Source organism: Gouania willdenowi, chromosome 20 (genome assembly GCF_900634775.1).
Source record: "Gouania willdenowi chromosome 20, fGouWil2.1, whole genome shotgun sequence".
NCBI lineage: Eukaryota > Metazoa > Chordata > Actinopteri > Blenniiformes > Gobiesocidae > Gouania > Gouania willdenowi.
This window is the reverse complement of record NC_041063.1, coordinates 7865226-7879704: the sequence shown is the minus strand read 5'-3', so window position 1 is coordinate 7879704 and position 14479 is coordinate 7865226. Positions and strand designations below refer to the sequence as shown.

Sequence of the window (14479 nt, the reverse complement as noted above, 5' to 3'; positions counted from 1 at the left end):
TGGCCACAAGTGAAAGCAGATGATGCCAAAGCTCTCCATAGTTATTCACTATTTCTAACCGGTTGTAACAATGCTATGCAGGACATTAACCACCTTGAGGAACTACACAACCCAACAAACCTCAGAGTCATAGTTTCTAAGTTACCTTATAGAATAAGAGAGATGTGGAGAGTCTCAGCTTTTGATATTCGGGAAAACTTTAGTAGAAGAGCTAAGTTTTCAGATTTAGTGAAATTCCTAAACAGACAAGCTAAGATAGCTTTAGATCCTTTATTTGGTGACATCAAAGATGCCGATGAAAAAGGCAAGCAGTACTCAAAACCAAATAAGACGTTTAGACCAAAGGGCAGTGCATTTGCCACCAGTGTGGCACCTGCAACAAAAGAAAGGTTGGCAGACGCAAAACTGTGTCAGACAGTGATAGTCAAAAAAAAAAGACAAAGAAAGTGCAAAGGTCAAACAAAGATGAAGGTTAATTAATAGTCACAGAACTAGAAAATGCAGAGACCGAGATTGTTAAATTTTGTCAAAATCAAAGTTACAAAGATGAGATCTTATCCTTACAAAGGGGTCAAAAGGTCAAAAGGATTAGTCATGTTGTAAAACTAGATCCTGTGTTGGACAATGGTATTCTAAGGGTTGGTGGAAGATTAGATAAATCTGCTTTACCATCCCATGTGAAACACTCTGTAATACTTCATCAGGGTCACTATGTGTCCTCTTTACTTCTCAGACATAGTCACAAACAAACAGGTCACAGTGGTAGAAATCTAATGCTATCCAAACTGAGAGAAAAATATTGGATTCCAAAAGCTGATGCAGCTCTCAGGAAAATATTGTCGAAATGTGTACCATGTAAAAGGTTGTCAGCTAAACCTGGTGAACAGAGAATGGCAAACTTGCCACAAGACAAACTTGAAACTGACAATCCCCCTTTCACAAATGTAGGGATAGATTATTTTGGACCTTTCGAAGTTAAATGTGGCACAAATTATGTGAAAAGGTATGATGTTTTGTTTACCACAAGAGCAATTCACATAGAAGTCGCTCATTGAAACAGACTCGTGCATTAATGCATTCAGAAGGTTTGTGGCTAGAAGAGGTCAATTATCTGGTATGAGATCAGATAATGGTACAAACTAAGTAGGTGCAGAAAAGGAAAAGCGTGAAGCAATCAAAGGTTGGAATCTAAAAGTCTAAAATTGCTGAGTCACTTTTGCAAAGAGGTGTTACATGGACATTCAATCCACCAGCTGGGTCGCACTTCGGCGGGATTTGGGAAAGGCAAATACGTTCTGTCAGGAAAATCCTTACCCAGTTATAATTGAAATTACTCCAAAAACCCACATTTCCAATAAGAAATTCACAAAAGCAATAATTGAAAAAACAAATATTTTGTTGTTTGCTGTGTTTTCTTCATTATAAGAGGAGAGAGAGAGAAAAAAGGTGACATCCTTTAAATGCTGGTGTCTTTGTAAATTTAATATTATATCAAACCATTGTTTATCTATATGAATACACTTTTTACCTAGTTACCTAATTATTACAGCTTATTTAGGAGCAAATATCTCCTTTTTAGGATTTATAGTTTAGAGAAATATTACATTTTTTTCTGCCACAACAATCTAATGGTATAAACAAAATAACAAACGCACAGTAAAATAAAATAAAATACATACCACAATATAAGTGGATGAAAATATTGTTTAGATTAAATTATTTCAGTTATTTAGATAAAGTTATGTTATTTTTTTTTACAAACTTCACCCTCACTTCTGTATTTTTTGTTACAGGACTTTTTAAAGTTATGAGCTCATGATAAAGTGCAAATCTTTTCTCATCTCCTCTTCTTCTATGTGTTTGTCTTTTATAGTACAAAATATGAATTTTATGATACATCGCAATTTTTTTGTGACTATATATTAAATATCAATATTCCTCCCTCGCAATAATCATTACTATTGTATAGCAATAAATTGGAATCGCAATATCCGTGAAATCGTATGGAGGACAATTTCTTTAATTAAATTTATTATTTATTTATTTAAATGTAGAAATAAATATATGTGGAAATACATTTAAGACAATGAATTATTTATGTCCCATTTATTTACCAGTTTTGTTTATTTATTCACGCATTTAATTATTTATTTATTCCAATGTTTATTCATACATGTATTTTTTTATTTATACATACTTTTGTCAGGTATCGTCCTCCATAAAATCGGCACCTTAGTATCGTAATACAAATAAATCGTCCCAGTTCTAATAGCCATGAGTGCTGAAGGTAAGTGTCATTTAAAGTAATTACATTTTAACACATCTTTTAAAGAAAGTATGAATCGTTAGCATCGTTAACCCTTCACGTACGTCCTCTGTTAGCATTAGCATTAGCGACATTAGATACCTTTAACCTGCAGATGAGTAGGTAGCGAGATAACCACAGAGCTACTACCAAATAAAGGATAAGAGAAGAAGAACTTTACCATTGGTGTGTTAGTTCTCCTGCCTCTCTCCTCTTCATCCTGACCCTCCCCCCTCTCCTCCTCCTCCTCCTCCTCCTGCCTGGCGTAGGGGAGGCGCTGGTACATGTAGCTCTCTCCCATTCTCCTCGTTTTTAGCTCCAGTGCTAATATGGAGGATGTGCTAATGCTAACACCACCTGCTCTGAGTCTGCCTCTATAATCTCCTCTGAGCTGACACGCTCGTACGTGCACACATGCAGACGCAGCAGCCGCTCTCTGCTATCTTATCACCTACACAGATCTGTCCTCCTTCCCTCTGCTGACTCACATTAGCTCCTCCTCCTCCTCCTCCTCTCTGCACAGCTGAGCCTCTGATAAGGGGGGAGATGATGGAGATGTAGAATAGATGATCAGCTACAGAGAAGGAGAGAGACACACTACCCATAATGCACTGGGAGGATGCTAACACACAGATAGCACAATCACAACCTGAAGCAACAGAACAGTTTGTTCATTAGAAGAACGTCTTTGTTCAGATAGTGGTACCGCTTGTTTAAAACATGCTGCAGTAATAAAACACAGTGTTAGTAGCTGTAGAAGTCATCTACATATTTAATCAGATTTCTAGAGGCGGCCCGGGGGCCACATTAGAATCAGAAAGGATTTTATTCGCCAGGTACTTTTTGAAAATATCACAAGGAATTTAACTTGGCAGTTGGAGCAAAGAACACACACACCAACACATCGAGGCGGCTCTGCGGCGCCACCATGTTTAGATGAATAGTGGGAAACAAGAGGAAAGGAGGGGAGAGGGGGAAAAAGGCAGGACCTAAACTGAGTTCCCTTTGGGGAGCAAAGTGTAGAACTAGGAAAAACTTCCTCAGCGTACAGGCACCAAATACAAAACAAAACACTCGAGAACATAGCACCTGGGCAGAGGCAAAGGTGGGGGGGTACGGGACAGGATGAGGGATGAACTAGAGAAAAGGATTGCAGCCCTTGTAGGCTGCCTCACTGGTCTCTGCTGCAGCCGACCTTGGGTAGATCTGATCCAGAAACAAAATTCCAGGTAGCGGTGGGGAAGAGGAGGAGAAGGAAGAGGAGGAGGAGGAGGAAGAGGAGGAGGGGGATGGAGCGTCAATTCTCCACAAACATCTTGGTGAATAGATGAGCCAGGCTTGAACGTCTGGCTTGTGAGGAGAGCCAATGATAATACAATTTGTTTTTCAGTCAGGCTAGACCGAAAGTTAGCCTTGAGTGCTCGTCTCCAGCAGTAAATCCAATAAGGAGGCCTTAAATCAAAAGCCAAGCATTTAACTTCACCAAGTTGGATTTGATTCCGCGTAGACGTTCCAAATTTGCCTGCTTGCTTTTTAATTCGTTGATCGCATTAGTCTGAGTGTTAATAGCCCTGCCCCATCCATCAGAAATGACTGGCAGCCTTCTCAAAATAGCTGCCAACGTAATCCGGACTTTGCGATAGGTCAGAAAACTGCCAGCTCCAATCAGCAGCATGCCTGCTATCACAATTCCAATCATATTAACGTCCTCCACGTTCTCAACAGAAAGAATGGACAGACACACGACCCGCAAGAGTCCATCGTGTATCCCACCGCAAAACGTTCCATCCGTACAAGCGGGCTCACCTCTGCCCGGTCTTTTTGTCAAAACAATTTGGTCAATTGCATTGAGAGAGACCAGCTGATCAATTCCATATTTCTGGTTTTTGGAAAGAGATGTAGAGAGAGGCTTCTATTGACAAAAAAACAGCACAAGACAAAACAAGCAGCAGCAGCAGCAGCAGGGTAGATAGGGCAGGGAGGGAGCAGAGAGAAAAAACGCTCGCCTTCGTCGAGTGCAAGAAGTGAATATGTGGCCCTCTGTCTAATTTTATGTGGCCCCGAAAGTGAACGTACAAAATGACAAAAAAATACACAAAACAAAAGAAAGAATACATAAAAAAAAAAAACATAGAATTACAACATTGCAGGAAAATACAGTAAAAGACAAGAGAAAAAACACAGAAAGTACTCCAAAAACACACAAAACTACTCCAAAAAATGGACAAAATGACAACAGTAATACACAAAATTATTCAAAAAAAATATTTTTTCTTTCCTGCGTTAACCCACAGATTGATCATTATTCTAAATGCTGACATGAATGTTGATCATGTGACCCTTCAATCAAACAAACACATCTTTGTGGCCCCGCTGTGATAAAAGTTGCCTACCTCTGTTATAGAGCATCCAATTTCCCCCAAATTCCATTTAATGGTTTACTTATTTCCGCATCACGTTACGTCTTCCTGTTTCCTTTTTGTTTCATCATCTTCCCCTGTTTAGATACTTTACTGCGGGGGTTTCAAACTCATTTCAGTTCAGGGGCCAAATACATGTGGAATGAGATTTGTGTCAAAAAGAAACAAACTAAAATTTGTGAATTGCAAACAAAAAATAAGAACAAGCAAAACGACAGGAAGTGAAAACATTATAGATATGTTTTATTTTCTATATTTTGGCAAAGTCTTAAATTTGTTTGATTCTTTTTGCACAAATCTGATTCCATAAATACGGAGCAGTTTGATCTCAAAAGGGCCACATATTTTATGTTGGGAAAAGAAGTCATTTCAACATTATTTTTTCCTAGTTTACACTTCTACGTAGACATAAAATACTTAATATTTGAGGAAAATTAAAGAATTTTGTAGGAATTTTGAGTTTTTTCAACTGGTCAACATTAAAAATGACTTCAATCATGTGATATAAGCACTGGGAAAACCTGTGAGAACCTGCAAATATTGAGTTTCATTTACACAGTGATTTATGTTTTCTGTCTTCTTTTTACTTTATTATTTACTACATATTCAGTTGAATGTTAAGGATGTAACATATGACTTCACAGACATGAAGAGCAGTGAATTGGTTCCATTGTGTGTGAAATAAACTCAGCATCCATCAGATTTATTGAGGACAAGGATCTAAAAATAGATCAGCTAAATTTATCTCCTTTCTATCGTTTAGATTCAGCAGCAGCTTCCTGTGGGCGGAGCCAACGATGAATAATAAGAACGTCTCTCAATCTATGGAAGAGACTTAAAGGGAAATACAATCAAGTGTCTTTAAGTCTACATTTAACAGGCTTAGATTCTCTAGATTTGGTTAGTGATTTAAATAATTACTTTAAAATACTGAATTAATGATCAATTTCATTTTTGTTTACATTCTTTTTTTTGTGAAAGGTTACCAATTTTAAAGGATTTCTTCAAATCCTGTATGAGGTATATGTGTACAGTGTTCAAATGTCAATTATATGGGACTATAGTGGAAAATAATGGGCTAATATATATATATATATATATATATATATATATATATATTAATTTTTGGATGTATATGTTACTATTAATAAAAGAAAATGACACATAAAACATGCAAACATTCAACAAAAAAATGTACAAAATTACTCCAAAAACAGACAAAACAACCACTAAAAAATACACAAAACAACCAATACAAGAATACAAAAAACAACCACTAAAAAAATACACAAACCACTAAAAGAATACACAAAACAACCACTAAAAATACACAAAACCACCACTAAAAATACATAAAACCACCACTAAAAATACATAAAACCACCACTAAAAATACACAAAACCACCATTAAAAAAATACACAAAACTACCATTAAAAAAATACACAAAACCACTAAAACATTACACTAAACTATCACTAAATAAATACACAAAGCCACTAAAAGTTTCTTCAAAACTACCACTAAAAAATACACAAAATCACTAAAAAAATGCACAACACTACCACTAAAAAAATACACAAACCACTAAAAACACACAAAACCACCACTAAAAATACACAAAACCACTAAAATATTACACTAAGGGTGTACTCACACTGGCAACCAGGGCCGTTCCCAGCCCCGGTGTCAGGGGGTCAATTAGAGGGGCAATGCCCACCCTGCCATACCTCCTTGCCCCCCCATTGGTTGTCAGAGTGGTAGGCCTAATGATTTTTTTTTTTTTTCTAAAACGAGTCATAATTCGTTTTGTTTGTCACATTGTATCAATTCATATTCAGCTAAATGAAATCAATAAAATGTAAAATTCAAAAGAAATATTTTAAGATACTCTCGGCTTGTGTCGTGTGAGGCGTGCGTGCTGCCGCAAGTGACGTGTCAACGTCTGTTTACGTAAGGAAACGGTTATCACAAAAAACGAATATCACGAGTCACAACATTAAACAATGGATATCAGGAAATTCTTCCAATCACCGCTACCGCAAACTGCACGGCCGACAGCTGAGCAGGAGAGCCATATTCCCGCAGCGGAGAAGGAGCTAGAGGAGCCAACAGCTGGTGGTGAGCAGCCGCAGCTAACTAGCGGTAGCAACACAGAGGCGCAAGTCCCCCCAGTGGAGTCGGAGCATGCCGATTATAGCGCCAATCCCAGCAGCAGCGGGCTCTCGCAAGTCCCCCCAGTGGAGTCGGAGCATGCTGATTATAGCGCCAAGGGGCTGATTCAGGACAGGAGATTTCTACCCTTGTGAATGAAGACAGCTAGCCAGAAATCGGTACTACGTCGGTGCTATTATCGACATGTTACAGTTTCTGGCCATAAACCGATTGCCTCTCAGAGGGAGTGTGGAAGCATTTAACTCTCAAGGTGATGCAAGCTGTGGACTTTTTTTGTCATTGTTTGAGTATTCTGTGAGAAAAGACCCACAGCTTGAGAAGATACTGCAAACAATCCCACAAAATGCCAGATATACATCACGACATACAAAATGAACTAATTAAGATAATGAGTAATATTTTAACTGAAGAAATTGTACATGAAGTCAGTGATTCATGGTTTACCATTAAAGTTGATGGCACCCGAGACCCCACGGGCTGTGAAAACATTTCCATCGTGATCCGCTTTGTAGCAGAAGATTTGGAAGTTAGGGAGCGTTTACTAACTAATGCTACTGCAGATGAGGGAGATGCCAAAACTCTTGCAAACACTATAATCACAGAGCTGCGCAGAGTTGGTTTAAATACATCTTAAATTCTGAGTCAGGTGTATGACGGAGCATCTGTCATGTCCGGGAAGCATGGTGGGGTTCAGAAGATACTGCAGGACAGGCTTGCCAGAGAGATACCCTATGTCCATTGTTTCAATCATCAGCTCCACCTAGTGGTAATAAATGCAATGTCGAACGAGGGAGCAATAGAGGACTTTTTTGGAGTTTGTGGGTCTCTCTACAGATTCATTAAGAAACCCACCGTTGCAGTCCACTATAAAGGAGACACACTGAAACGTCTACTCGAACAGCGCTGGACTAGCCACCTAGCTACAGTCACAGTTGTGCTCAAGTCATTTAATGACATTTTCTCTCTGCTGTCAGAGATTGACAGCAATCGTGCCTTTGGAACTGACTTACGAATTGAGGCAGCAGGCCTGATTCAGGCTGTTTCAGAGCCAAGCTTTGAATTCATTGGATGCTTTGTGCAGAAGATCTTGCAGCTGCTTGATGCTGATTGATGAGAAAAAAATCTTAGGCTAGGATAGTGAGATGCGATTAAAAGTGGGCCCAGTAGCTACCTTGCTTCCCATTCCGGGTAGGCAACCAAGCAGACGCACTGTCCTGTACACCCATCCAGCCCGAGACATCTGGCGCCCTGGGCCCTCCCTGTTCTTAATTTTCCTTTTCTTTTTTTTGTAAATAAAAAAAAAAAAGTTTGTATGAGTGATTGGTGTTTTACAACTGGTTTTCATGTGCATATGAATTGAAATGTGTGCTTGTCCCGGTAATAATAGAGACCATAGTACAATACCTAACTTAGGTACAGTACTTAGGTAACCTAAGTACTGTATGCATATGTAGGTGCAGATCTGTGGGAAAATCATCAGCCCCCCCCCCCCGTGGTCATCACATGCCCCCCTCACAATATGGTTCTGGAGCCGGGGCTGGCCACATTTGCAGCCGTAAAATGTCCCATTTCTATATTTATTGGTTTATATGGGTTAATATACCAGTAATGTGTTTATATGCATGTTTATACCCTCAAATTTACCATGGAATTTTGGGTTTTACTCAGACCCCTCATCACGTCTCTGCAGATGAAGACCCTCCGCTGCACCTCAGCACTTTAACAACTCACTAATTTCACAATTTAAATAAACTATTTCTACCTTTGTTTTTCTGTTTGCATGTCGTTTGCTTTGTATTTAATAAAATGGTTTCTCCAACAGTTGGTTAAATCTACACATTTATACTGTATATAATGCACATGCAGGATGATGTGTAACAATAATCAGTAAAATTAGCAGTAAACACATTTTGTAGAACTAAATATAAGGTTATGCTGTGAACAGAAAGAAAGGAAGACGAGTCAGATAATTCTAAACTTTAGAATATAATACAATCATAACTTTTAATCATAAATATGCCTCTTCTCAAAACAACACACGTTGATATCTTTGTCACACAATATCTAAGCTTCCAGTGAATAATTTACAAAAAAAAAAAGAAAAGTTCACCGATGGTGACATTGAGATCTCAATGTCACCATCAGTGAACTTTTTTTTATTTGTAAATTATTCACTGGAAGCTTCTCTGGTGGTGTGTGCAGTGGTTATTATTATTATTATTGAATGAAGCCAACATTACTGCAGCTCTGCACATCATTGTTGTCCTGTTAAAGTATTTTTATACAAAGACTTCAAAACAATCTGTAATTATTGATGACTCAAGTAAATCACCTTTATTATGCATTATAACAATCTGTTCCTTAAGTCTCTAAATTATTGAAACAATTAAAAACATCTCCTAAAAAATAAAATTACAGAAAATTAAATAATCATTTAATATACATTTCAATAAATAAGTGCATCCCATGTTGACTCTGAGCTTTATTCTGTCTGTTGTCTGTAGAAGTGATGGGTCTAGACCAGATGATGGAAACTAGGATCAGCTCATGATTTTAATGTCCAGGGAGGGGCGTGGCCACTCTGCATGGACTTAAAGAAGAAATAAAAGAAGAGTTAATGTCATGTTCATCAAAAGGAAAACTGAAAGTGATGGAGATAAATATGCTCAGATGGACACAGACAGACACACACACAAAGTTTAAACAAACACAAATACTCTGTCCTAAACTGTCTCACACATTAAAAACATCTATTTACACTTATATTAATGTACACAAAGACTAGCTCCACAAAATCAGAACGACATTTATTGATCCAGAAATTAAACTGATCTTACCTTTATAGGCTCAATTTCCTCCTTTGTTTTCAAATCCATTTGAACCTCCATTCATGGTGGTTTTTATCGTCAGAGAGAGTCTTTCATTTTTAATAAATCCACCGTTATTTGGTCTGTTTTAATCTTTCTTTCTCACTCACTTGGTTCTCTCTGTTCCTTGTGTCGATTTCGTCAAAACAAAGCAGCATCTTTAATGTTTCCGTTACGTGTGAGTAAATGTACCGACACTGGCTGTAAAGAGCAACTTATTATCTTTCATAAACTGGTGGAATTTCTCCGACAGAGCAAATATGAGCAGAGTTAGTCATTTAAATTAACGTGATGCGTTCAGGAGCCCTGGGAAACCCAGTCCGTGAAAAGAGCACGTGTCTGGGTAAATCTTGGTTTATAGTTACCCTACGCAACAGAAAATATGAAATTAACAGAATGTACTGTCATCAACAAACCCAGAGTCGCTTAATGGTGACGTAACTCCATACGTGTGTCATAAATTAACGTGATGATGTGTTTCTCTGTGGGAACCGAGTTGAGCTGGTGATCACGTCCGTTCTACCGTGCCAGAAAAGGGACAGGGAGGGGGGGATTCCTGCTGTGAGCTTGGAACGGCCCCAGTTGCCAGTGTGAGTACACCCTTAACTACCACTAAATAAATACACAAAGCCACAAAAAAAATTGCACAATACTACCACTAAAAAATACACAAACCACTAAAAATACACAAAACTAGCACTAAATAAATACACAAAACCACTAAAAGATTAAACAAAACAACTACTAAGAAAATACACAAAACAACCACCAAAACAATACACAAAACAAAACAAAAAAAATACAAAATTGACAACAGACAAAACAAAAGACAAAATAAAAAGGAAAAAAAAAATTAAAGAAAAAAAAACCCCCAAAATAACAAAAGTACATAAAATTACCCCAAAAACACACAAACATTAAACAAAAAAATGCACAAAACTGCAACAAAACACACAAAATTAGTTCACAAACACAAAACAACATTGTAAATACACAAAACAATAATAAAGTGATGAGAAGAAAAAAATATACATAACAAAAAACCCCACTATTAAAACAAAAATGCACAAAACACACAAAACAACTAAAATGTACAAAACAACAAAAACACAAATTTATTAGAAAAAAACATGTAACAACTGAAAAACAAAAAAACAAAAACATACAACAAACATTAAAATGAAAGGAAACATACAAATACAAAAACACAAGATGACTACACAAATACACAAAAAAACAAAAAAACATGCAAATTGAATACAAAACTACGCAAAAGAAAAAAAAAACAGAAGGCAACAAAAGCACAAAAAATGGGAACAAAAGCAGAAAATAACTAAAATACACAGCAAACAAAACAAAAAAAGCAATCCTGAAGTGAGGGGAAAACATACAAACCAAAAAAAAAAAAAAAATGCACAAATTGAATACAAAACTACACTAAATTGCTCTAAAAACACTAAACCACAACTGCACAAAACAAAAATACACAAACATTAAAATAAAGGGGAAAAATACAACTAAAAAATCACAAAGACAAAGTGTACAAAACAACACAAACACAAAAAATTACTACAAAATAACAGGCCGACAACAAAAACACACGTAACAAGTTAAAAACACAAATACACAAAACAAAAACATACAAACATTACAATTAAAGGAAATATATACCTACACAAATGCACAAAACAACAAAAAACACAAATTGCATACAAAACTACACAAAAGAAACACAAGTTGTATACAAAACTACACAAAAGAAGCAACACAAATTGAATACAAAACAACAACAAACAAACAAAAAACATAAATTGAAGACAAAACGACAAAATTACTCTAAAAACAAAACAAAACAAAAAAACACTAATCACAACTAAAATGCATAAAACAACGACACAGAATGGCAACAACAACCCACAAATTTACTTCAAAAACAACAAAAATACACAATTTGATTCTATTATGATGTTGCACCTTTGTATTCATTTCTCCACAGCTCTGTACAGCACTTTGTGATTTTATCTGCAAAAAGCACTTTATGAATAAATGACTTAAAAAATGAAAACATGATTAAAATGACAGGAAATACACAACCACAAAAACACACAAAACATAAAACACACAACATGGAAACAAAATGGTAAAATGGACTTGATTTTATATAGCGTTTTATCACCACACTGAAGCAGTCTCAAAGCGCTTTACCCAATCACTCTCACATTCACACACCAGTGGGACAGGACTGCCATGCAAGGCACTAGTCGACCACTGGGAGCAACTTAGGGTTCAGTGTCTTGCCCAAGGACACTTCGACACATAGTCAGGTACTGGGATCGAACCCCCAACCTCTCGATCAGAAGACGACCCACTACCACCTGAGCCACGGTAGCCCAAAAACACACAAAATAACTAAAATACACAAAACAAAGTATACTAAAATGACAAAGAACATGTAAGAGCAAAAATACAGTGTAATGCTCAGATTGGTCATGAATCTAAACAGTGACTAATGAATGTTGGTCATGTGATGAGAACAGTTGTGTATCTATCTCTACACACTAATGAGGACACTTTACCACACACACACACGAACTGACCGTCGGTGACGTCACAAACCTTCCTCGGTCACGTGCCCCGTGCACCTGGCCGTCTGTGTAACATTTTAATTTATCCTGATAAATAAACATTAACTTACGGTTGTTTTGTGGACATTACGTCTCCTGGGGCTGTCTGTGTGTCTGTGCCTCCTACACACCGTCCGTTAACCATAAGCACTTTGTTATTATCTCCACAGTACGGTAATTCCGGTACCCACTCAGTGCGCGTGCCGAAATTCACAGAACGTCGGAAATACGTTTCCTGTCAAAATAAAAGTCAAATACTTGCACATGCATGTATCACAGCGGAGCCCCACAAGTGATTGTTTCTGATCAACATTAACGTCAGCATTAACACAGGGAACAAAGATTGTGTTTTCGTTGTCTTGAGTATCGTTGTTGCTAACAAATACAACAAAAATAAATAAAAAGAAAAAAAAAAGTGTATTTTTCTGTTCACTTGTAGACGTCTGGTGTGAAAATGTATCTTTTTTAGTTGTCCCTTTGTGCAATTTTTTTTAAATTTTTGTATGTTCCGAGAATTTCTGTGCGTTTGTTGTCCTTTTGTGTATTTTGATGTAATTTTGTGCGTTTAATTTGGGTCACACGTGTGTACATTACACCAAAGGCTGCATATAGTGTTACCACTTTAAAAAATGTAAAAAGTTACATTTTAATCTATTTTGCTCATTATGTGCTTTAAAGTCAATTTGTGTATTTTAGTCCTAACTTATTTTGTGTGTATTTTTCTTATTTGTTTTATTTGTAATTTTGGATCATTTTAGGCCGATTAGGAAGTCATTATTTATGGTTTTTGACTGTGTTTTTTTTTTTATAATGTTTTTATTTTATTGTCTGCTGTTCTTTTGCTTGTCAAATTAACTCTTGAGTTCCACATTTTGAGGGATTTAATATGGGGGCCCACTGATTTAGAATAATGAACAATTTGAGCATTAAAACAAGAGCGAAGGGTTTGAGTGTTTGTCGGTTTGCATACTTTTTTGTATATTTGTAGGAGTTTTGTGATTTGGAGAAGAATTGTCCGTTATGCTCTAAAATTACTATTACTTTACCCTCAATCAATTACTGAGCATATAAAACAGACATTTCTTCTTGCACCGACAATGACAAAAAAAGGTTAATATATTGATGTTCTTAATTCTGTTAATATTTTTTTCAGTGGGCCACAACAAATAAGGATGCTGTTGTATTTTTAGGCTATAATTGGATAATCAATGAGGATTTAGGCAACATTTTTAAAAAAATGTGCATTAAATTACCAAAGTTTTTGTATGTATTGGTGGACATTTAGCATTTTCTCTATATCTATATTCTTCACTTCTCACTAAAGCCCTTTTTTATTTCTTTGATTTTTTTTAAATACAGCACTTAAATATGAGGTAGACTCCTTTAAACTATAGGAGAATTGTGATAATGTTTTAAAACTACCTACTTATTCTTGAATATGGAGTTGGAACCTGTTATATATCTTTAGTATACATATATATACACACAAATACATACATGTCTGTGGGAATTTGTGCTCATTCATTTGGTAGAACAGTCATGATGTCAGAAACTGATGTTGGACGAGCTGCTCCAGTTCATTTTAAGGTGTTTAATGGGGTGAAGGCTGGTCACATTCAAACCATGTCTTTAAGACCCTTGAGTAACATCAAGTTGGAATGAAAAAGAAGCTGAAACTGTTTCCACAAAGTTGGAAACATGAAATTATCCAAAATGTCTTAATACAGTGACGATGCAGGAGATAATTTTTGATCAGTTAGAAAAAGTGTAGGCCTCAGATCAATAATTCAAAGATCATTTGCTTGGGAAAAAAGAGAAAGGTTGAAATTGCTGCTTCAAAGTTAATTATTGGAAAATAACGTCTTACCTTATTGTTGGCACCGCGTCGGTTTAAAAGACGCATTTTAGTAAATATTAAAGATATATCACTTGATTCTTAGTCGGAAAAGTATCCTGCAATGCATTGTGGGATGTGGAGTCCTATAGACAGATGCATTAAGTGTTTTTCCTTCATTCTTGCGATTGCCCCAAAAACCTTTGTTATGAACTTTACAACTAACATTTAACAAAGAATTAAAATCCTTTGGGA

At 36.5% G+C, this 14479-nt stretch overlaps 1 protein-coding gene across 3 annotated transcripts in view; it reads right to left on the bottom strand.

Moving 5' to 3' along the window:
• tnk2a (tyrosine kinase, non-receptor, 2a) overlaps positions 1-12567 on the bottom strand; it is a 43252-nt gene extending 30685 nt beyond the window's left edge. For 2 of the 3 annotated variants that reach the window (XR_003672541.1, XM_028434933.1), the window contains exon 1: positions 2487-2854. Coding sequence is in view for 1 of the 3 variants with exons in the window: in XM_028434933.1 (XP_028290734.1) it covers positions 2487-2606 (120 nt within the window). In the remaining 2 variants the exon portion in view is untranslated. Of the gene's footprint in view, positions 1-2486; positions 2855-12461 lie in introns of those variants that run through there. The other variant, XM_028434934.1, reaches the window with a different exon arrangement.
• Between the last annotated feature and the right edge of the window lie 1912 nt (positions 12568-14479).